Genomic DNA, 22434 nt, shown 5'->3' on the forward strand with positions numbered 1-22434 from the left:
ATGAAGGCTGAGTTCTTTCACTCTTCCTTGTGAGCCTTTATGGAAATACCTGGATACGTTGATAGGGTTGATGGTTTGTTGTAAGTGGATGCACTGTACAGAGCGCTACCCCTTCCCTTCTCTTAAAGTGAGTCTTCCAGCTAAATATTTTCTGATCCCTTCCCACCAACATCCAGTACTGAATTGCAGTAGAAAGCACTGCTGTCTTACTTTAAGCAGGCCATTTCCCACACCATGAGAAGGTGGAAGAATACTGGCTCAGAAAGCAGCCCTGAGGGAAGCTAGTGTATAAATAGTTCTAGGACATAATGTAGGCTCCTCTGCCATTAAACAGAAAAGAGGCCACATACATTAATGCCATCTCATTGTGAGCATGACTCACATCTCACTGGCCTCCCTAGCTATAATCAAGCATTTCACTCCTTGTCCCAGAATACAGAAGACTTTCCTTCACTCAGTCTCAAGCAGACTAACATTTCAATCCATATTTTCCTCCCATCTTCAGGAAGCTCTATCAGCTTCTCTAGTCACAGTTGTGATAGAAAAATAAATCCTTAACACTTATTTTAACTAGTTTCTGTAAAATAGAATGTAGTTGATTTTCAAGACTGTATGCTTGATTAAAGAGCAAGCTCTCTGGTGCAGGCACTGTGCTTTCTGGGTTCTGACAGTGACTAGCACATTGTAGCAATACCAGCAAGTCATCGTGCTGACTTACATATTCTATATTTAAAGAGGGCCCGTCATCCTGAGAAGGGCCTCGAGCATTACAGCAGCTAAATAGTAGTACCACTGAGATGCAGCCAGCTCTGGGGTGGAGGGTAGCAGACACACAGCAGAACCCAGAAGGGAAGGATGTTTTCGGGAAAGTTCATGAGAACTTCCAAAAAGAGTGCCCCATTGGAGCTCAAGTGTTCCCTCAAAGCAAGCAGGAAAGCTTAGTTTTTAAACAGGTCTTTATTCAAGTGAGCCATGCATAGGTTGCATGAAACTTGGTTCATCTACCTCAGGTAAGATGAAGGGCTGAAACAATCCTCCTAGGATTCAAACTTGTGGTTGCAGGGCATTAAAGTGTTAAAACATATTACTTGCCATGAACCAGAGAATCTGCCTCCAGGCATTACAATGGGAGAGAGCTCAGCCCCTAGGAACTCCTGCCTCATCTTTGTCTCAGAGATTCCGAGTTTAAGGCTAGAAGGGGCCACCAGATCATCCTGTTGGACTTCCTGTGCATCACAGGCCACCGCCCAGCACCCTCACATTAAACCCAACAACCAAAGCATTACAACCCACACTCCACACTGCAGATGAAGGCAAAAAAAATCCCAAGATCACCGACAATCCAACCTGGGGCAATTCCTTCCCAACCCCACATATGGCAATCTGTTAGAAAGAAGCAGCCAGCCAAGCACGTCAGAAAGAATGCTCAATACCACTTCGGAGCACTGGCCCACTCCAATTCGGTGTCCCATCTCCAGCCAAGGTCATCTCTGATGCTTCAGAGGAAGGAGACAAAATAAATCCATAATATATTTGGGGGGGGAGGTGGGGGGGAATATCCCTTCTGACCAGGTGGCCAGCTGAAGCCTTGAAGAATGAGTTTTAGGAACATAAAAGCGAACTCCATGGCTGTCCTGCCCGCTATCACCACAAGCAAACCCATCACACAATCCCATTCAAATTTGTCCAGCTCTCTCAAAACTAATTAGGTTGTCCCCGTGTCCCTCAACTCCAACTAGGAGGCTGCTCCAGAACCTCACTCTCCTGATGGTTAGAAACCTCAATTTCTAGCCCAAATTTATTCATGGCCAGTTTATACCCATTTGTTCATGTCCCAACATTGTCCTTTACCTTAAATACCTCTTCACTTTGTGGTGTTTACCCTACTTATGTATTTATATAAAGTAATAACCTCTCTCAGTCTTCTTTCTGCTACGCTAAAGAAGCCAAGCTCTTCCAGTCACCTCTCGTAAGCTAGGTCCTCCATTTCCCAGTCACTCTAAATTCAGTGCCTTGCATGGTGATAGGTTACAGAGGGGTAGCCAGGTTAGTCTGTATCAGAAAAACAACGGATCTGATGCATCTGATGAAGTAGGTTATAGCCCACAAAAGCTTATGCCCAAATAAATCTGTTAGTCTCAAAGGTATCACAAGGACTCCTTGGTGTTTTTCCAGTCACTCTAGTATCTCTTCTCAACACTTCTCCCAGTTTGATTTCATCTTTCTGGATCATGGGTGACCAGAATTATACACAGTCCTCCAACTGAGGCCTTACAAGGGTCTTGTACAATAATATTAATACTTCTCTCACTACACTGAAAACGCCTCACCTCACCTATACCCTAGGATTGTGTTTGCCTTTTTCCACAACTACACCACATCGGCAAGTCAGTCATCTTGTGATCAACCCACATGCCCAGGTCTCTGTTCCTCCATTGTTTCTGACTGATAACTTCTGCTACAAGCTGAGAGCTTATTATTAGACCGTAAGTGCATAAGCTTGCACTTCATATTATTGAATTATATGACAGTTCCATTACTCCAGTTTTCAAATCTTGGTGATCCAAATCTTCCTGCAGAATATTCCGATCTTCCTTCTCTGTTAACAATTCCTCCCAATTTTGTATCACCCATAAATTACCACACTTCTACTTTTTGTGCAAAAGTAATTCATAAAAATATTGAATAAGTGTCATCCCAAAGCTGATCCTTGAGGACCTCCACTAGTAACCTCCCTCCAGTTCGAAATTTCACCATTCACCACAACCTGTTGCCTTTTTCCCCTTTAGTCAGTTCCTTATCCATCTTAGAATTCTTGTACTAATCCGCATCTCCTCTAATTTAACTAATAAATTTCCATGTGATACTACGTGAAATGCTTTACTGAAGTCCATGCATAATAGATATACACGGCACTTCCCTTAGCTAAAAAAAAGCTATTTTCTCACAGAAGGAAATAAGATTAGTCTGGCGTTACATCCCCTTTTCTGTTTACCTCCCTGCATTTAATTATTCTATGCTTCACAATTTGTTCCAAAGTCTTGCATACTACTGAAGTTAGACTAACAGCTCTGTAATTGCCCAGATCACTTCTTCCTCCCTTTCTTAAACACTGGTACAACGTTTACCTATTCTCAAATCATACAGTACTGCCCCCAAATAGATAAATGTATTAAAAAAAATCTTTGCTACTGTAATATCAATCACGTGTCAGATCTTTCAGTACTCTGGGTTGGAAATAATCTGGTTCTCCCACTTTGAGCACATTACACTGAGTTGTCCATCTGCCTCAGATATGGTCATTTCTGTTTTGATACACTAATTACCATCAGCTGTCCTGCCTTCATGCCCATGTTCTATATTATCATCCTAACTGAAAACCAAGGCCAAGTATTCATTCAGGTTTTGGGCCATATCTACATTATCTTTAATCTCCTCTCCACCCACACTGCATAGCAGCCCAACCTCATCCTTCCTTATTCTCACTTTAATTTATAAACTAAAAAAACCCTCTTATTTATTCTTTCAGCTTGACTTCTACCAATTCTCACTTTATTCCTACATTTTCTAATCTCCAAGATGTCGCTTTTTTTTGCTGATCAACACGTTATTCCATTCCTTAAGAACTCTCTGCTTACTCCTAATCTTTCTGAGGTAGTTATTCATCCAGATAGGTCTGGAGCCTTTCCCTACAAGTTGTTTCTCTTTGGCTGGGATACAAATTGCAGACAATTTGTTGATTTAAAGAAAGTTCCCGAACCCTTCAATCCAGCTGACTTGTTTAACTAATTCCCTTTATCTCTCAAAGTCTGTCCCTTTAAAATCAAAAACTAACTGACAACCTGATTTTGATTATCGTATCATTCAATTTAAACTGAATCAACTTGCAATCACTCAATTCATGGTTATTTCTTATCACCAGCCCTTGTGTGATGTCCTCACTACTTACCAAAACCAAGTCTAAAATTCCAGCACCCCTTGTTAGCTCAGTGAAAGTCTGATGAAGGAAATTGTCATCTATCACATCCAGGTATACAAATGGGTCCTACCAATATTAGTAGCACTTATGCTCCAATCTATATCTGGGAAGTTAAAGTCTTCCATTATGACTCAACCTGCAGTACTTATCTCTAATATTAGTAAGCTATCCATATCTGAGTCTGACCAAGAGGGTCTATGGTGGACCCCAACACTATCCCCATAGAACCTCTTTTACAATCCTTCCCCAAAGTGATTTTGATGCAAACAGATCGCTTTGTCCATACTATCACTTCTAATTTCTTCACAGTTTATTGCACCATTGTTATACAACACTATCCCACCAACTTTGCCTTTATTTCTCTCTTTAACAGCAGATACCCTTCAATACCTGTATTCCACCCATGAGTGCTATTCCACCATATTTCTGTAATTCTCATATCATCTGGTTTGGCCTCTTGCACCAATAGTTCTAGTTGATCCGTTTTATTGCCCAGACTCTGTACATTCATGTATGAGCATTTCAGTTATTTTCCTCAGACCTCACCCAGTTTTCCAGCTGGATTGGATATAGTCTTTTCACTAACACACACCTTACTACTACTCCAGTCAGTATATGTACTTTCTTTCTCCTTGTTTCCATACTTTTACCTTCTGGTGTTCCTTTACCCCTTGCTTCATCTTCATTTAGCTGACTTTCCTCTTCCTCTGTATTCATGCATGGAGATTTCCAAGGGCTGCTTACTTGATTCATTTTGTCCCAAATGAACGCAAGTGTGATCTACATGCAGCAGCTTCTGTTGCACACCATGTCATTCACCCAGCTTCTTTGGTATCCTAACAACTTTTCTTTCTATCCCTCTTACCCCAACAACAACCCTTGACAGCACAAAATTAAGTCCATCAGAATAACATTCTACTTCCTGCTTCATTTGCTTTCAAGTCTTGTATGTTTTGTTTCAAATATTCATCTTTTCAAAATGTAGCCCTCTACATGAAAGCACAGGCCCTACCACTTCTTCATCTTTAGCTGCATAGGGCCTGCACCACACTGTTGATGCAGTTCAGATTGCATGTGATAAATGAATGGGTATACACTGTTTAGACAGTGCAACAGACATAGGTAGCACTTTACAGATAAATAAAGGCATGAATGCCTACAGAAGTGTTTTTAAGATCCCATTTCCCTATAATGCACTAGCATGCAAAGAGACAATTACATTTTGCAGAAGACTTGAAAGGAACATCAAGCAGACAACCTACCCACTTCCCACATGACTGCAAATAACATTTTTGTTCTGGAAATGCCATTTCTCAGAATTAAAGAACAACAAGGAAGCAGTCCAGTCCAGTGGACAAAACGTGAAGCTGGACAACAAAACTATTGATTTCTACTCATGGCTCAGTCGCAGATTGGCGGTATTACCTCGGGTAAGTCACAAACTCTCTGCACCTCAGTTAACCCAATCTATAAACATAGGGATAAAGAATTTGATTCATGGAGGAAAAAGACATTTAGTGCACCAGTTATCCAGAGTCACCACAAAGTGCTTTCGAATAGGACTTGATTCATCCACTACTGAAATGAAGCAGGAGAACTGTTCATGAACAGATAGCAGCTCTACATGAGTTAGACACAGGAAGTGAAAGACTGTATCCAATTAAAACTTGGCTAAGGCCTGGTCTATGCTATGGTTTTAGGTCAAATTTAGCAGCATTACCTCGATTTAACCCTGCACCCGTCCACACGGGGAAGCCCTTTTTTTCCGACTTAAAGGGCTCTTAAAATGGATTTCTTTATTCCACCCCCGATAAGGGGATTAGTGCTGAAATCAGCCTTGCCGGGTCGAATTAGGGGTAGTGTGGACACAATTCGACAGTATTGGCCTCCGGGAGCTATCCCAGAGTGCTCCATTGTGACCGCTCTGGACAGCACTCTCAACTCAGATGCACTGGCCAGGTAGACAGGAAAAGTCCTGCGAACTTTTGAATTTCATTTCCTGTTTGGCCAGCATGATGAGCTGATCAGCACAGGTGACTATACAGAGCTCATCAGCAGAGGTGACCATGGAGTCCCAGAATTGCAGAAGAGCTCCAGCATGGACCGAATAGGAGGTACGGGATCTGATTGCTGTATGGGGAGACAAATCCATGCTAGCTGAACTCTGTTCCAGTAAACAAAATGCCAAAACATTTGAAAAAATCTCCAAGGGCATGAAGGACAGAGGCTATAACAGGGACTCGCAGCAGTGCCGTGTGAAAATTAAGGTGCTCAGGCAAGCCTACCAAAAAACTAGAGAGGCAAACAGCCGCTCTGGGTCACAGCCTCAAACATACCGCTTCTGTGATGAGCTGCATGCCATTCTAGGGAGTGCAGCCACCAGTACCCGAACCCTGTGCTTTGACTCCATCAATGGAGTAGGACGCAACATGGAAGCAGGTTTTGGGGACAAGGAAGATGATGAGGCGGAGGTTGAAGACAGCTCACAGCAAAGAAGCAGAGAAACCGGTTTCCCCAACAGCCAGGATCTGTTTCTCACCCTGGACCTAGAGCCACTAATCCCCGAACCCACCCAAGGTGGGCTCCCGGACCCTGAAGGCGGAGAAGGGATCTCTGGTGAGTGTACCTTTGTAAATATTAGACATGGTTTAAAAGCAAGCACGTTTAATGATTAATTTGCCCTGGCATTCGCAGCCAGTACAGCTACAGGAAAGGTCTGTTAACATGTCTGGGAACAGAGCAGAAATCCTCCAGGGACATTTCCATAAAGCTCTCCTGGATGTACTCCCAAAGTCTTTGCAAAAGGTTTCTGGGGAGGGCAGCCTTATTCCATCAAAACTCTGGGTTTAGCAGGCCATTGATTTCGCAGCGGGGGCAGAAATGAATACAAAACAAATCTGGTCTATTTCTTGTTTTGATCCACTCCATGTATTTTATACATCTTGGGCTGGCAGCAGACGGGGCAGTACGACTGCTAACCATCGTCATCTCCTGGCTGCTCACCAGAAGACGGTGCAATACGACTGCCAGCAGGACTGAGACTCCAGGAGACAAAACTTGAAAAGGGAATGACCTGGCTGAGTCACTCCCGTGTCTGCCGAGGCACCCCTGACCAACCTCACCAACGTCGGCTAAAAGAGCACCCAGGAGTACGACGATGATGGCTACCAGTCATAATGCACCGTCTGCTGCCAAAAGGCAATGAGCTGCTGCTGTGTACCAATGCAGTCCCGCATCTTCCAGCACCCAGGAGACATACTATGATGGTGAGCTGAGCAGGCTCCATGCTTGCCATGGTATGGCATCTGCACAGGTAACCCAGGAAAAAGGCACGAAACGATCGTGAAAGAAATGGCAGACAGAGGGAGGGAGGGAGAGGAGGGCCTGATGACATGTACCCAGAACCACCTGCGATGCTGTTTTTGCCCCATCAGGCACTGGGATCTCAACCCAGAATTCCAATGGGCAGCGGAGACTGCGGGAACTGTGGGATAGCTACCCACAGCGCAATGCTCCGGAAGTCGATGTTAGCCTCGGTACTGTGGACACAGTCCACCGACTTAATGCACTTAGAGCATTTTGTGTGGGGACACACACAATCAACTGCATAAAAACGATTTCTAAAAAAATGACTTCTATAAATTCAACCTAGTTTCATATTGTAGACATACCCTAAAATACCAGAATTAACATCTGAAAGGCCCAAATGACCACAACCAGTCAATCTCAGCGCTGTCATCTGAAAACAGCAGCAACATATTCCAACATACCTTACTCTACACAGAGTAATCGGCCCTATTTTTGAATATGTATGTTTTACCTGGTGGGACTTTTGCACCAGGTGAAGTTATTTCTCCTTTCTGTGCCTGCAAGAATCAGGCAAGGACAAACAATTGCCCTTCTCTTTGGCAGGTTTGAAAGCCATTCGTCTCCTGGGGAGGAGCCTCAAGAGGTTCACTTCACTAAACAACAGTAAAAGCGGAGACTGTTCCACATCTCAAGCTTCCCAGAGTAGAAAGGGGCTCATCAAGTTTGAGAAGTTCAGGAAGATTTAAATTTCTGGCTGTCTCTCCAGCATAAAGCCACATTTCCACCACAAGGGTCTGCTACGTCACCATCCCAGCTGGGAATTCAATGTCTTCCCTAGATGGTGGGAAGAGAAGGACTAAGGTTCCCTTCATGTATTACTGAACAGCACGTTCCATCTTAACTCTTCTTCGTGGCTATGCAGCAAGCCACACTGCCCTTTCATCTCCTCCAGAAAAGACTGGGTACATTCCCTTCAGAGTTGGATCAATCATCGGGGAACATGCCTCAAGAACAAGGTTTACTAACCCTACCTTGGTCTGCCATAACCAAACCCTTCCTGCAGCCCACATTTACCAAAGGCAGTTTGCCAAAGACGTATTTTCTAAGGCCTAACAAAGAATTCTACGAAGCTCCTACATAGAGCACTCTTGGCCAGATGTTCATGCTGTACTTGAAACTGCAGTATCATATGTTCATTTTCAGGATTGCAGGCCCAGAGATGAAAGCAGAGGGAAACAGAAGTCTACTGAAATGTCAGTATCTAATTGCTTAAGTATCTAATATTTGTTTACACACACAGCTGTGGCTTCAGTCCTGAAATTCCCCCAGACAACTCAGTGGCAGAATAAGTCATGGCATACAAATGAAAAAAATCATCAGGGAATCTTGCATGTGTTCAGATGGAATGTTCCCCTTTTGTAACCAGCAAGGACAAACCCAGAAGCCAATGCAAGCATTTGCAGAGAATGATCAGTTATTTCAGCACCAGTGCACTCAATCCTAACCGCTTCATTATACAAATTTCAGCATGTGTCTGGCATTTTAACCAAACTGTCAGGACCAAAAGGCAAAACTACTGCCATCTCCATGGTCACAGAAACAGTCTTCTCAGTTATCCCTAGCCAATGACCGCCATTTATTTAAGATCTTCTTGCAGCCTGTGGCTAGAGTAACAAGACCCAGTCTCAGTGTCTGAAAGACACTTGGGACCAAAGTGATCTGCTCATTATAAAGAAGTGTTTCATTGTGGTCTGCCAGTGGCATGAGACCAGGCAGCCTTATACAAGGTGTATTACTAGCAAGAGCTTTAGCAACAGGAAGCTCTTGGGAAGGAATGAGATTTAGTGGACAGAGCAGAGGACTTTTAGTCCTACCTCCTGCCTTAACTGACCTTTGGCAGACATCAGCCTCACTTTCCCCAGCTGTAATGCAAGTCATATAACCACAGAGATGCTGTGATACTTGAGATGCATCTCTCTCTATAATGAAGAATTAAGCCTCCTATTGCAAGCCCATTTTTGATCCCTCTATTAAAACTGAACCGACCCACCTGAAATTTCTCATGTGACATCTTAGTCCAGGGTAAAGTTCCTTCTTGAAAGGCTAAGGGCAAACTGGACAAGTTTTGGAAATACTGTACATCTAAAGCACTTTGAAATCCTCTGATGAGAAGTTTTTATCAGAGTGCAAAGCACTTATGTCAAGCTACTGTATTGTGGCTTGTTCCACCTCGTAACATTTTAGAACTCTGTTCCAGAAGACCTCAAGTCCTTTGAGATTTGAAACTTCAGGGAGATTTTTCTTGGCACTGCAAGAGTGGCAAGAGATTGACAACAAAGCAATATCAAAAGAATATTTTCCAACTAATACTTTTTTGTACCTTGTGGAGCCAGCACTTGATTAATAAGTCACAGACATTTTGAATTTCTGCCTATGTAAACATTTAAGGCACTTGTATTCAGAGGTAATGAGAAACAGGGCAAGTACCATTCAATATTCTGTGCCATAGTTATTGCCAATTGAAAGCAGAGCAGCTGAACTTGATTCATAAATTGCTTCAACATCACTCTCACTACTTCAGTGTAGCATCAGAGCACTTTCCATTACCCTGTGCTAAGAAACGGTCTTTCAGTAAGCCTGAAGATGCCAGGGTCCTGCCCTTCGCATTACAGAAAACCTTGGACTACAGACACCTAGAAACAGGGTGATTTGTCAGTTTCCTCTCTCAACAAGGTTTTATAATACAGGGAGAAGACACTAGTAGTCACATGATCCTCACGTGAGCTCAAAATGTGTGTTCGATGCTGTACAAATAGCACAGAGGGTTGACAATCTAAGCAGAAAAGACACAAAGGAAGAATTATCCCCAGGTTAAAGAACTATCCCATTTACAGATTAGACGCGCTGACTGAAGCACTGATTAAGTGACTTCTCTATAGTCATAAGGCGAGTCTGTGACAGGGCCAGAAACTGAACCCAGACCTCAAGTCCCAGCTGCAACCACAAGCTCATGCTTAACATAAAACTACATGGATCAGTGAGCAAGCAGAATGCTGCAAAGCGGAATTAAGAAATCACCCAGATACAAACCTCTTTTAAAAAAACCCACTCCCTTGCAGCCTTCCTGAACTGTAAAAAAGGTGCTTTCAAGTAAACAATTCACAGGGAAAGTGCGTCAGCTGGGATACTGCATATCAATGCACACCTAATACCTGTGGCAATACTAGTACTCAGAACTGCTCAGAGTATTATTACTAATAGACGCCTGTCCTACTTAACAACTGTTTGCTAGACAGGGCGTGGAATACTCCACAGTTCAACTGAGTGAGAGGCTATTGTTAAACTAGCAATGCCAAGCAAGAACTGTTCAGGGAAAGCCCTGTCATGTTTCTATTATAAAGCTATTTTATGAGCTAACTATGTGCTCAGAGCAGCTTCCTTTTTTTGAAGGGGGAGTAGTTTTGTTGATTGTTCCCTCCTCCCCACACACAGCGCTCTGAAAACTTGGACCTTGGAGTCTAGAAGAGAGCAGCAGCCTAGTCTCAGGGGAGATATTGCAATATTTACACTGCACCATAAATCTTAGCAATCCCTACTGGATACCACTGCACCTAGGAATAGGGGGGCAATCTCAAAGTTAAAATCCTGCCCTAACTACAGATGGAGCAGAATCTTATCCAGATCCTGTGCCCACAAACAGGTTTTAAGGCCACTGCCTAATCAGTTTGACACAGGTCAGATTACAAACTGTTTTCAGAAAATGGCCTGAAATCTGTAGAGTCTTGCTCAGTTAGAGGTCTCTGAACATTTTAAAACATGTTCGGCCCCATTCACACTGGCCAACTAATAGTCCAAAACCAGTTTGAGAGGAGAGCCACATTTAAACAACGCAAATGCTTTTCAAACATGGTACAATTTACAGTGACAGGTCCAAACTTCGTTGCCTTTTGACAGAAGCCAGAGGACCTACGTTGTTTGGTTGTTGTAAGAAGTTACATGAACATATTAAGCAATATTGTTTTGACTGTACAGTATAAGCATCTCATGGTTTTTTCAGGAAGTCTGAGGATATTAAACATCTAACAAATTGCCCTAACAGGTTTATCCATTCCCTTGACCTGTCTTAAAGGGATCTCATCTTGAGAGATCGTTAGCTTCAAAAAAAGTGAATTAAAACCCAATTAAGGTCCTATACATGCTCTCGACTCTCACCTGCATCTGTCATTTTCATAACCACGTTTTCTTATTTCAGATATTCTTCTCTTCTATTTGTGTGATTGACAATGACCGACTATTCAGGAGAAAGTGCTATCTAAGCTAAAAAGGAACTGAAAAGAATAAGGACAAGCACTTTTCTCTAATTTCTTCCACTTCCTTTTAGGCGTCATTTGTAGCTGTAATAGGCAAATATAATTTTGGCAGAAATATTTATGCAGAACATGACCCTTGCTCTCTATGGTCCTTTGAATCCTACTCATTTAGTGACAAAAAGTGCTAACACTCATTAGTCACACAGAGACAATTCAGCTGAGTGAGCTGAGTCTAGTTTAACTCGTGTTAGCAGCAGAATTATCAACCAAGTGTGATTAATGTGATCTTTATTTCTAGGGACAGTGTAATGGGCAAAAAGATCTCAGCTAGATTTTCAGATCATAGGCAACCATTGCAGCACTAGGAGTTAGTCATGTTTTGCCTGGTAAATTGAATGAGAATAAAAATACCAGACACTTTTCTGCCTGTAACTCCATGTGGACTGTCTGAAGTTGTTTTGAGTGTTTAATCATTACGCTGTCTCGTATGTTATTTCCTAAACCAAAGGAAACTTGCTAGTAATATTACTGAAAATTGAGTGAAACACACTTGCTGCGGCTTATGTGAAGCAGCAACTGAGTCCCTTCCCGCAACACACACATGCAAGAAAGCTCTTAATTTACAACAGAAGTTTCTCCTTTATATCAGTTTACAGTCCACATCTCAAAAACAGCCTCAGTTTTCCCCTCTGCCAACCAACATTCACAGCCACTTGACACCAGCAGACCAAAATGAAAGGCTTATTCTGAAGGTTCTGGCTGAGAAGCAATACCCCATTACTGTTACAAGCCTTGCTAAAACTTTTTGAATACAACTCAAGATATTTTAGACCACAAGATCATTTCACTGCTTCCTGCTTCAGAATTTTCCAATGAAGATGAAAAGAAAGTTGTAAGCAGAAGTATCCTGCTCAAGCCAGCCACTGACTTGTTTGATTCGTAAGGCATTTGTATTCCTTGGACTTCCTTTTACTTACATAAGTAGTAAACTATGCTGGTTTAAGATTAGATGATCTCTGGACACTAACTGGTCAGCAGGAAATGTTTATGTTCATGTTACAAGAAGGACATGAGGTATGTTTTGGAGAGGAAGACGCAGCAACTATATAGTCAAGGAGCCGAGACCTCAATGTATGCAGACCAGTAATCCTACAATTTGATCCATGCTTAGACTTCTGAGCCTGTGAGGAACCCCACTGGCTTCATGTTGCACGATCAGGATCTGAAAATGGGACTTGGCTCTAAACCTACACAAAACATGACTAAACTTTGTCTACAGCTGGCCTCTTTTTAGCAGTCTTAGCAACAGCCAATGGCTGCATTTGACATGCAGACTGAACTCCCTTTTCCTGTCCCCTAGTTCTTTTTTAACAGAATTGTACTGTCACTGTCTACGCTCTACCTTTAAACAGAGAATTCAGCCTGCAGGTCTGTCCAGCTGGCACTTTAAACAAGCACAAATCACATTTTAAAACTGAAAAGCTGCTGTGTGTTTTGTTATTTCTTGCCACTTCAGAGCTTAGGGCTAGAAAGTCACTAAAACTGACAACTGCACAGGTAATCTTCACATCACCTGGTTTGGTGTGATCCTGCTTTTCCCCTCTCTCCTCACCTCCATACTGAGAGCTGGCATGTGCCTACCACCATCCATTGGGAACACAGAGGTAACTTGGATTTTCAGCGTTCTTTATGTCTCTTGTATGGCTCTCCTTGTGATTTCAGCATGCCTTTAGCGCAGAGTTAACCTACCCAAATGTGCTTGCCTCAGCAGGCAGATGAAGAACGTCTTCTGTGTTACGTAAAGCACTCTGGGATCAGAGGCACCAGATCAATATCTAAAATAGTGGATATTATAGAAGTAGAGCCTGCCCCAGCACTCAGGAGACCTGGGTTCCATTCTTGGCTTTGCCAATGCCTGCTGGGGGACCTTTGGCAAGTCACAGCCCCATCTGTAAAATGGGGACAATGTAAAGCGCTCTGAGAACTACTGAAGCAAAGCCATGAAAGAGCTAGGTAGTGTTATTAATTTAGAAGCCCCTCCTAACCAGGGCTTTGGAGCAGAGCTGGAGCGCGGAGCAGCAGGTTTTTGCCTGGAACTGAAGCTGAGCCAGAGCACAGCTCCAAAGCCCTGCTCCTAACTTCCACCTTTCTAGACATCTCACCTAAGCACTAGGCAGGGAACCCAGCCTCCTGCACCATGTCCACAAGCGTATTTCTCCATTTATTCCTTAGAGTGCCCAAGTTCATGCCCAGTTCTTTGAAGTCTCCTATTATTTCTTGTTTCTACTATTCAGAAGGTGTTGCAGGACTGAAAACTAGGTTTCTGGAATTCCCCCAAGAATCTTGTGTGAAGGAAGATTCCCAGATTGCTTATTTACAGACAGAATGCCCATTGCTAGATCCAGTATCTGAATGCTGGACAATCCTTTTCAAAAGAGTTAAACTGGGCATAATGCCCAGAACAGCCAGACATTCCCTCAAACAACACACTAAAGAGTAGTCCAAAAAGTAAGATGGTGGAAAAAGCAGAAACTGGTAAGTTATGCAGACCTGAAGAGATGAGCCTGAACTCAGTTACAGCGAAAAACCATGGGAAATCTGTGGGCATGAAAAAGAACACTTACAACCCTGTACCCAGAAAGAACTTCCAAAAGAGGATTGAGGATAACCCAGCTGATTTGAGACACAGGGAAAAGATGGCTGCTACCCAAGAAAAACAAAGCTTGTTTCATGCCTTCCCTGCCTCAAGAGTGCTTTGGCAAAAACACAGTGGGGGGAACTTATCCTTGTCCTTCCACAACGCAGAGCCCCACCCTGCATCAAAGAACAGCTGTGATGTTCCCCTATCATTTGTAATGCTCTGAGATCTGCAGGGCAAAAGCCCCCAACATGCAGCCTGCATGCTCCTAACTTGGTCCCCCAGCAACCCTTATTTTTACTAGAGAAGAAGGTCCAGATGCTACACACCCCAGTATCTCCCCTGCACCATTCCATCTTACAGCAGCTTTCTCCAACCCAGCACAATGGGTACAATTTTCAGAAGCACACGAGTGACTTAGGACTTGGAAAGTCCTACCTTATCCAATGCCTGATTTTGCCCCGATTATCCACTACTAGGAAGTCACATTTGGGTGCTTCAATAGCATGGGCTAGTCTGCCCCACCAACTCCTTCAGCATTGCTAATGTGGCCTTCAGCTGATCCTCTTTCTAGTCTGAGTTCTCCTCAGTAAGGTACATAACCACTCAAACATGACTTTAAGTCCCTATTCTAAACTCAAACGAACTAAGGAGCCATAAAATATTTAGCGCTAGAAGTGTCTATTGTTCTTTAACCACTCCCTGCTCTTTGCACTCATGATAAAGACGATTACCAGCCCCCAACTATGGTACTCAGACCTCTCCCCCATTGAGTCACTTCCCTGGGCATGCTTTTAAGTTATCTTTAAAGTTAAATTCCCCTCTGGGCATACCTCCAGCTCATATTTGTTTTAATCCAGAAAATATATCTCAGTACAACAAACTCAGGGCACCATGAGAAAACATTAAAGAACGGCTCCTTCAACTGTAAATGTAAAAAAAGTATACACGGTTACTCTTGAACTGATTGTCAGACACCTGTTACTTTGTGATTTACCCTATAGCCTTCCCTAGAATTAATACAATATTTTTCACTGCCCAAGCGATCTCCTGCCACCCCCACTCATCTGCCACCTCTTCATCTGCCCCCTTCAGTTTTATACCAAGGGCAAGGCTGACACTTATATGTTGTTTTGTGTTGCTATTTTTCCACACTCTTGTTGTTTTAATGGGAGCACCACAAGCCACAGTAGAGTGAAATGTAATTGAGGACATGGCTGGTGTAGAGCACTTATTAAACAACTTCCCTGCTCCCAGGAAACAGAGAGAAGTCACTGACTGCACTTCATGGGGATGCTCCTGAAGGATTATAAACACTGAGAGGAATGAACAAGTCAGCAGTCATTCAGGTCTTAGTGGCAGGGACACAAGTTAATTTCATAGGCTAAGGTGAAGAGACCACAACAGAAAGAGGATGACACAGACAGAGACAAACACAGGGAAGACTGCACCCAATCCCTCTGATGCTCTAAGGCCTCTTGGACACTCAGTCTTGGTATTTGGAAAAAATCAATCCCACCTGTAATGCTAGGGATCCCATTCATTCCCCTTCATGCAGCAGTGATGAAAGATGGAGTGTGCCTACTGCTATGAAGATGACAAAACTCCACAGGTCAGAGCTCCTCTATCACCATCAATTTTTTGAAAACCTAAAGGACGTTCAAGCAGTTTTGCTGTAGTCATGTCAGTCCCAGGATATGAAAAGGAAGTGTCACACAAAACCAAGTGAGCCCCTCAAATCACAAACTAAATTCATTGTGCAGAATCAAGTCTATTTTGGACATTGGCCCAACTTATCCCAACTCCACCCTGAACAATTCTCATGCCTCCTATTGCAGGTAAATTTAGTAACTGCTCTTCATAAGGACATTGTGTAACCATAAAATTAGCACACAAGTTTCCTGCTTGGATCCATCTAATCCAAAGTAAACATTCAAAAAGGTAAATTAACAGGATACTAGAAGTGACCAAGGACATTTCTAAGATACTGTCAATCCCCAATCTCACATTTCAAATTAAATTCAACTTCCAGCATACAGGACAAAGAGCAGAACCTGAGTCGCTGAACTACCTCCAGGTGTACTGTGCAAACAGATATAAAAGCCTCATCCACATTACGGTTTGGGACCATGTACCCCACAAACTTCCAACATGGATGAGTGCCTACAAGCTCCATCACAAGTCATTCCTGCAAGCAAGTAGCATTATGCACATGAGTTCTTCCACTAAATTCAATGGGACCACTCACATGTTTAAGTGTTTGCAGCATTGGGGCTTGTGTCACAAACATGTTCAAAAGCCTGGCTAGAAGCCGGCTTTCTGGGGGACTTGGGAAAGTTGTGAAGAGGAAAAGGAAGTCTATAATAATTTTTCTGTTAGCATGGTCATTTTTTAGAGAGATCCTGAATACATGGGAGCAAACAGTTTGCTCAACAGCAGTTTGACACTTTTTAGTTGTCACCATTCATGCTCCAACGTGCACATGTCTGAGCATCTGAGGTTGCACATACACAGCAAGCTAGCAAATCAGATGTCAAACATTGCCTCCCCGTCCTGTATAATGCAAGCCATCATCCTACCGACAGACAGGGTCATCATAATCATCACATGTTAAAAAGAAGTGTGATCAAGCTGCTGCAGCTAGAACAAGGGATTGATGATACTTTTGTGGTATGCATTTAACTGAAGTGACCCTGTGCACATATTTTCAAACACATCTATCTCCTAACATAGACAGGTCCAAAGCATTTGAATGCTTTCTGACCCAGAACAGAAGCGGCAAATGTCAATTATTTTCCCGCTATGTTTTTTATATTAAAGTTTGACCCAAGCAAACATACAACATTTACACTTTGTGGGGAGAAATCAGAAATATTTACAGCAGGCAAACAAACTTCCTTTGCTTTTTATCAACTCATCTCACTGACTCCCTGCTGTTCATCTCAATGGGTACCTTGATATGGCGTTACCCCTAACAATTATCCATAAAGCAAAACAGGGAAAGAACAGGTTAAAGAATATTTAGGCACGTTAGAGGTATTCAAGTCAGCAGGGCCTGATGAAATTCATCCTAAAGTTCTTAAGGAACTAGCTGAAGCAATCTCAGAACCGTAAGCAATTATCTTTGAGAACTCATGGAGGACAGATGAGGTCCCAGAGGACTGGAGAACGGCAAACAGTACCTATCTTTGAGAAGGGGAACAAAGAGAACCCAGGGAATTATAGACCTGTCATCCTAACTTCAATACTTGTAAAGATATTGGAACAAGTTATTAAACAAGCAATCTGTAAGCACTTTGAGGATAATAGGGTTACAAGGAACAGACAGCATGGATTTGTCAAGAACAAATCATGCCAAACCAAACTAACTTTGTTCTTGGACGGGGTTGCTGGCCTACGGTTTTTATTTATTTATTTATTTGGGGGGGGGAGGGGAACAGTTCACGTGAAATACCTTGATTTTATCAAGGCTTTTGACAGTCCCACATGACATTCTCATAAAGGGAAATGTAACCTAGTTGAAGTTACTATAAGGTGAGTGCACAACTGGTTGAAAGACCATACTCAAAGAGTAGTTATCAGCGGTTTGCTGTCCAACTGGGAGGACATATCTAGTGAAGTCATAAGAATGGCCATATTGGGTCAGACCAAAGGTCCATCTAGCCCAGTATCCTGTCTTCCAACAGTGACCAATGCCAGGTCCCACAGAGGTCAGTCCTTGATCTAGTACTAGTCAATATTTTCATTAATAACTTGGATAACAGAGTATCAGAGGGGTAGCCGTGTTAGTCTGGATCTGTAAAAGCAGCAAAGAGTCCTGTGGCACCTTATAGACTAACAGACGTATTGGAAAATGAGCTTTCATGGGTGAGTACCCACTTCACCGGATGCATGTACACCCACGAAAGCTCATGCTCCAATACATCTGTTAGTCTATAAGGTGCCACAGGACTGCTTTTGGATAACAGTGTGAAGAGTATGCTTATAAAATCTGCAGATGACATGATAGTGGGAGGGGTTACAAGCACTTTGGAGGACAGAATTAGAATTCAAAATGAGCTTGATAAATTAGAGAATTTCTCTGAAATCAACAAAATGAAATTCTCTAAAGACAAGAACAAAGCACTTCACTTAGGAAGGAAAACGCAAATGCAAACCTACAAAATGGGGAATGACTGGCTAAGTGGTAATACTGCTGAAACCAACCTGGGAGTTACAGTGGATGACAAATTGAATATAACTCAATGTGATGCAGCTGTGGCAAAGGCTAATATAATCCTGAGGTGTATTAACAGGAATATTGTAAGTAAGATAGGAGCAAATTGTCATACACTTATCAGCATCGGTGAGGCCCCAGCTGGAGTACTGGTTCCAATTTTGGGCATCACAATTTAGGAAAGAGGTGGCCAAATTAGAGTGTCCCAGAAAAGAGCAACAAAAGCGATAAAAGGCTTCGACAACCTGACCTATGAGGAAAGGTTTAAAAAATGGACATGTTTAGTCTTGAGAAAAGAAGACCAAGGGGAGGACCTGATAACAGCCTTCAAAATACGTTAAAGGCTGTTATACAAAGAATGGGCATCAGTTGTTCTCTCTGTCCACTGAAGGTAGGACAAGGCATAATGGGCTTAATCTGCAGCAAGAGAGATTTATGTTCAATATTAGGAAAAACTATTAGGATAGTTAAACTCTGGAATAGTTTCCCAAGGGAGATTCCAGAACCCCCATCATTGGAGGTTTCTAAGAACAAGCTGGACAAACACCTGTCAGAGGTGGTCTAAGTTTACTTGGTCCTGCCTGAGCCCACAAAGCTAGACTTGACCTCTTGAGGTTCCTTCCCTGCCCTGCATGTCTATTCGCCACTGTAGAGGGGAAGACACATCAGATTTAGCCGCAGATATCTAAGAAAGATCCTCCCTACCTCAGAAAGATGCCACCAAGTAACACCCAAGCAAACTAGCCCTGAACTCTCAGACCATCCTCCTCCAGCTCAAACAGCCAGAGGGAAAGAATAGCAGGGAACAGGATCCGCAGCATTTTCCAACAGCGGGACTGGAACCGCATGGAAGGAAAACTGCAAAGAGCTGCACCTTGAGAAATTCAATGGCCATTTGTGAGTTGCTTACACTAAAGGAAGGAGAAGAAAAGCAGCTACACAAAGAGCTGAAAGCTGCAAAGCAAGATAAATTACACATCACAGATCACTCAGAGCCAGGGCAAAGGACCATGGCCCCAAGCATAACTGATCCCCAGTTCTGACTGGGAACTCATTTAATACAAGTGTTTAAACAGCAACATGACTGAAAGCCACAGAAATTACAGCGGGGAGAAGGCATACCGAGCCCGGCTGGGGAGCGAGGGTACAATCAGAGACAGAGGCAGGGAGGGAGTTTCCCTAAGCATCCTAGACCCCGACTTCCCAACCCACCTGCCATGGCCCCAACTCTGCCCCCAGCAGCCTGCGAACCAACCTCACCCGCTCCAAGCGCTGAACTCCTCTTACCCGCCCAGAGGTACTCCCGGCCCCCACGGGTTCCCTGGCAACCACCCCACACAGACCCCCGGGCTCGGCTCCAGCACCCCTCCCCCCACCAGGCATTCAACCGCCTGGAGCGGCCCAGCAGCCTGCCCCTCGAGCCCCCGCCCCGCCCGCCGCCGACCCCCGCCCTGGGGGACCCCGCCCGCAGCCATCTCCCCCACGCCCGGGGAGGGGGCTGAGGCGGGCGCTGCCCTCCGGAGCGGGACCCACCTGAGTAGGCTGGAGAGCGGGTGCCCCCCGCCGCCGCCGCCCCCCCCGGAGCCGCCGCCGCTGCCGCCCCCCGAGCCGAAGCCCGAGCTGAGGCGCTTGCCCGAGAGCAGCTTCTCCACGGCGGGCAGGTTGCCGGTGCGGGCGGCCTCCAGCAGCTCCTGCTCCTTCCCCATGGCCCGGCCCCGCCGGCCGGGGCCCCGCACTCCCCGGCTGCCGGCACCCGCGAGCCGCCGCCAGCACCACCACCTACCCCCCACCTAGCGCCGCCAGCGCCCGCCCCGGCGCGTCCTTCCGGGGCAGGGCCACGCCGGTCCCACCCCCCCCAGCGGGAAGCTCCGCCCACACAAGGGGAACCGAGAAGGGCTCCCGCCCTGCAGGGGGAGGGACCTTGAGGGGCTCCTCCCCCAGAGGGGCGGCTCCAGGAGAGGCTCCGCCCACACAATGAGGCAGTGAATAATACTCGGCGTAGGGCAGGATCAATGTAACCACGCCCCCCAAATGGGCGGGGCAAAACATAACCCCACCCCCATACGGGGTTGAGAGATGCTCCCCCTGTAGGGAGAAGCCGGGAATAACCCCAGGTTCAGAGGGAGTACCAGGGTATAAAGCCCAGCCCAGAGGTGAGATGAAGGGAATAATGCCAGGGGGTGGGGGACACACAGGAGAAGTTAGATGATATAACCCCAGCCCCCTCCCTCCAGGAGAAGCAGGAATAATTCCACCCTCCCAGGAAGGGGGAAAATAGTTAATACTGAGGTCCCACAACAGTGCCCATAATAATGCAGCACCACACACTGATTATCTTCTGCAAGGTTAAAGGGGAGCCACATGTGTTAGAGACCAAGCCAGCAGAGCTCATGAGACTGCACCTTGCAGATATACCACTGCCATGGCTCTGCAGCATCATATGGGCCTGTTTTACAATCTCACAAAGAGCAATCTGCTGTGTGAAATACACAAGGTCTACTTAGCCCTCCTTCTACAGAAGGGAAAAGGAGCAGTTTACCATGGAGGAGTCTTTCAGATGAAGCCTCCAAAATCCTAAGGGCCTTTGTAGGTATGATAATAAATGCATAAGCGCCTGTGAAATTCAGTGTCTAACAAAGGAAATGTAGCAGTTACTAAGCATCTGCCATCCTAACCAAGGATAGCATCCAAAACCCCAGTTCTTCTGCAGTAGTGACCTTGCCTGGTCCTCAAACCCACATGCCAGAGGTAGTGTCCAATGCATTGTTTTCCTGTCCCAGGGAATGCCTGATCCCCAGACCTACTGCTTCATGACTGAAAGCTGGTACAAGGAGCACATGATGACATTTGTATACATGAATAAAAAGGGAAGAATAATGATCTGGTTCCATGTCCCATAAGGAATGAAGCTGAAGGAATGAGACTGTTTAACCGTCTTCTAAGACAAATGTAAGGCACATCCTCCAGTGGTACAATTAACACCTCTGCCTCTTAGCCTACAAGAAGCATCATATATCAAGTATGACCCAAAAATGAAATTAGTATCTTGCATATGTGATATGATTTGGGAGGGCAAAAACCCACCACCAGGGTTGGTGCCTTATCATCAGTCTTATCAGCAGAGACCAGAGACTAAGCATCCTTCCAAGCCCACTGGGCACCAATCCCTTCAACTCAGATTAGAAGGACAGCAGCAGGGTAACATGGGAAAAATAGTCTTGATGCTGCTCAGACTGTAGCTGCTCTGCATATAAACAGAAACCTCCAGGGCAGTCAAGCTAGCACCTTTCACTAGCACTAAAAAAAAATCACATCTTTCCTTTTTAAAGGAACATGCTGCCTCATGTTTTTGAAACCTGATATTTCAGCTTCAGTGGAGAATCCTCAAGGCAGGCAGATGTTCTAATTACCTTGTTTTGTGTGATCTCAGCATATCTAGCTCACGGCTGTATGTAAACACCATTAAAACATTTAAGTTTTGTCTACCTACTTTTGGACTTCCCCAGACGCTAGCATGGCATTTTTCTACTGCTCAATTTATCATATTTTTGCTTGACCATCTTCAATCTGGTGCTCTCAATGCAATTTCCACAAATGAATTAATTCTCACAATCTCCCTGTAAGGTAGATATTCTTACTCCTATTTTACACTTGGGGAAACTGAGTCAGAAACAAACTGACTTGTCCAAGATCATACAGAGATTAAGACCAAGCCTAGTTCTCTTGACTCCCACTCTTATGCTTTAGCTACAAGATCCATAGCCGATCTCACGGCAAAAAATAGCACTGGAATAGGCCTGTGGTCTAGCCCTCTGGCACAATCATCAAGAGAGTTCAACCCCTTCTGAGATAGCATAGTCAAAGTCCAACAGAAACCCAAATAATCTTTAGCCCTGCTAGGCTCACTTTTCAGCCCCCTTTCTTTCAGATGAACCCCACCTAAGGCAAACTACATCAACAGGTTCCTGATGACCAATCTAAT

The 22434-nt window shown here is 44.3% G+C and overlaps 1 protein-coding gene across 6 annotated transcripts in view; it reads right to left on the reverse strand.

Annotated features, from left to right (window-relative positions):
• Positions 1-20158, reverse strand: part of ANKS1A (ankyrin repeat and sterile alpha motif domain containing 1A) — a 164345-nt gene extending 144187 nt beyond the window's left edge. For all 6 annotated transcript variants that reach the window (XM_045016188.1, XM_045016185.1, XM_045016187.1 and 3 more), the window contains exon 1: positions 19986-20158. In XM_045016188.1, the coding sequence (XP_044872123.1) occupies positions 19986-20158 (173 nt within the window). The remainder of the gene's footprint in view (positions 1-19985) is intronic.
• Positions 20159-22434: the final 2276 nt, after the last annotated feature.

Source organism: Mauremys mutica, chromosome 4 (genome assembly GCF_020497125.1).
Source record: "Mauremys mutica isolate MM-2020 ecotype Southern chromosome 4, ASM2049712v1, whole genome shotgun sequence".
Taxonomy (NCBI): domain Eukaryota; kingdom Metazoa; phylum Chordata; order Testudines; family Geoemydidae; genus Mauremys; species Mauremys mutica.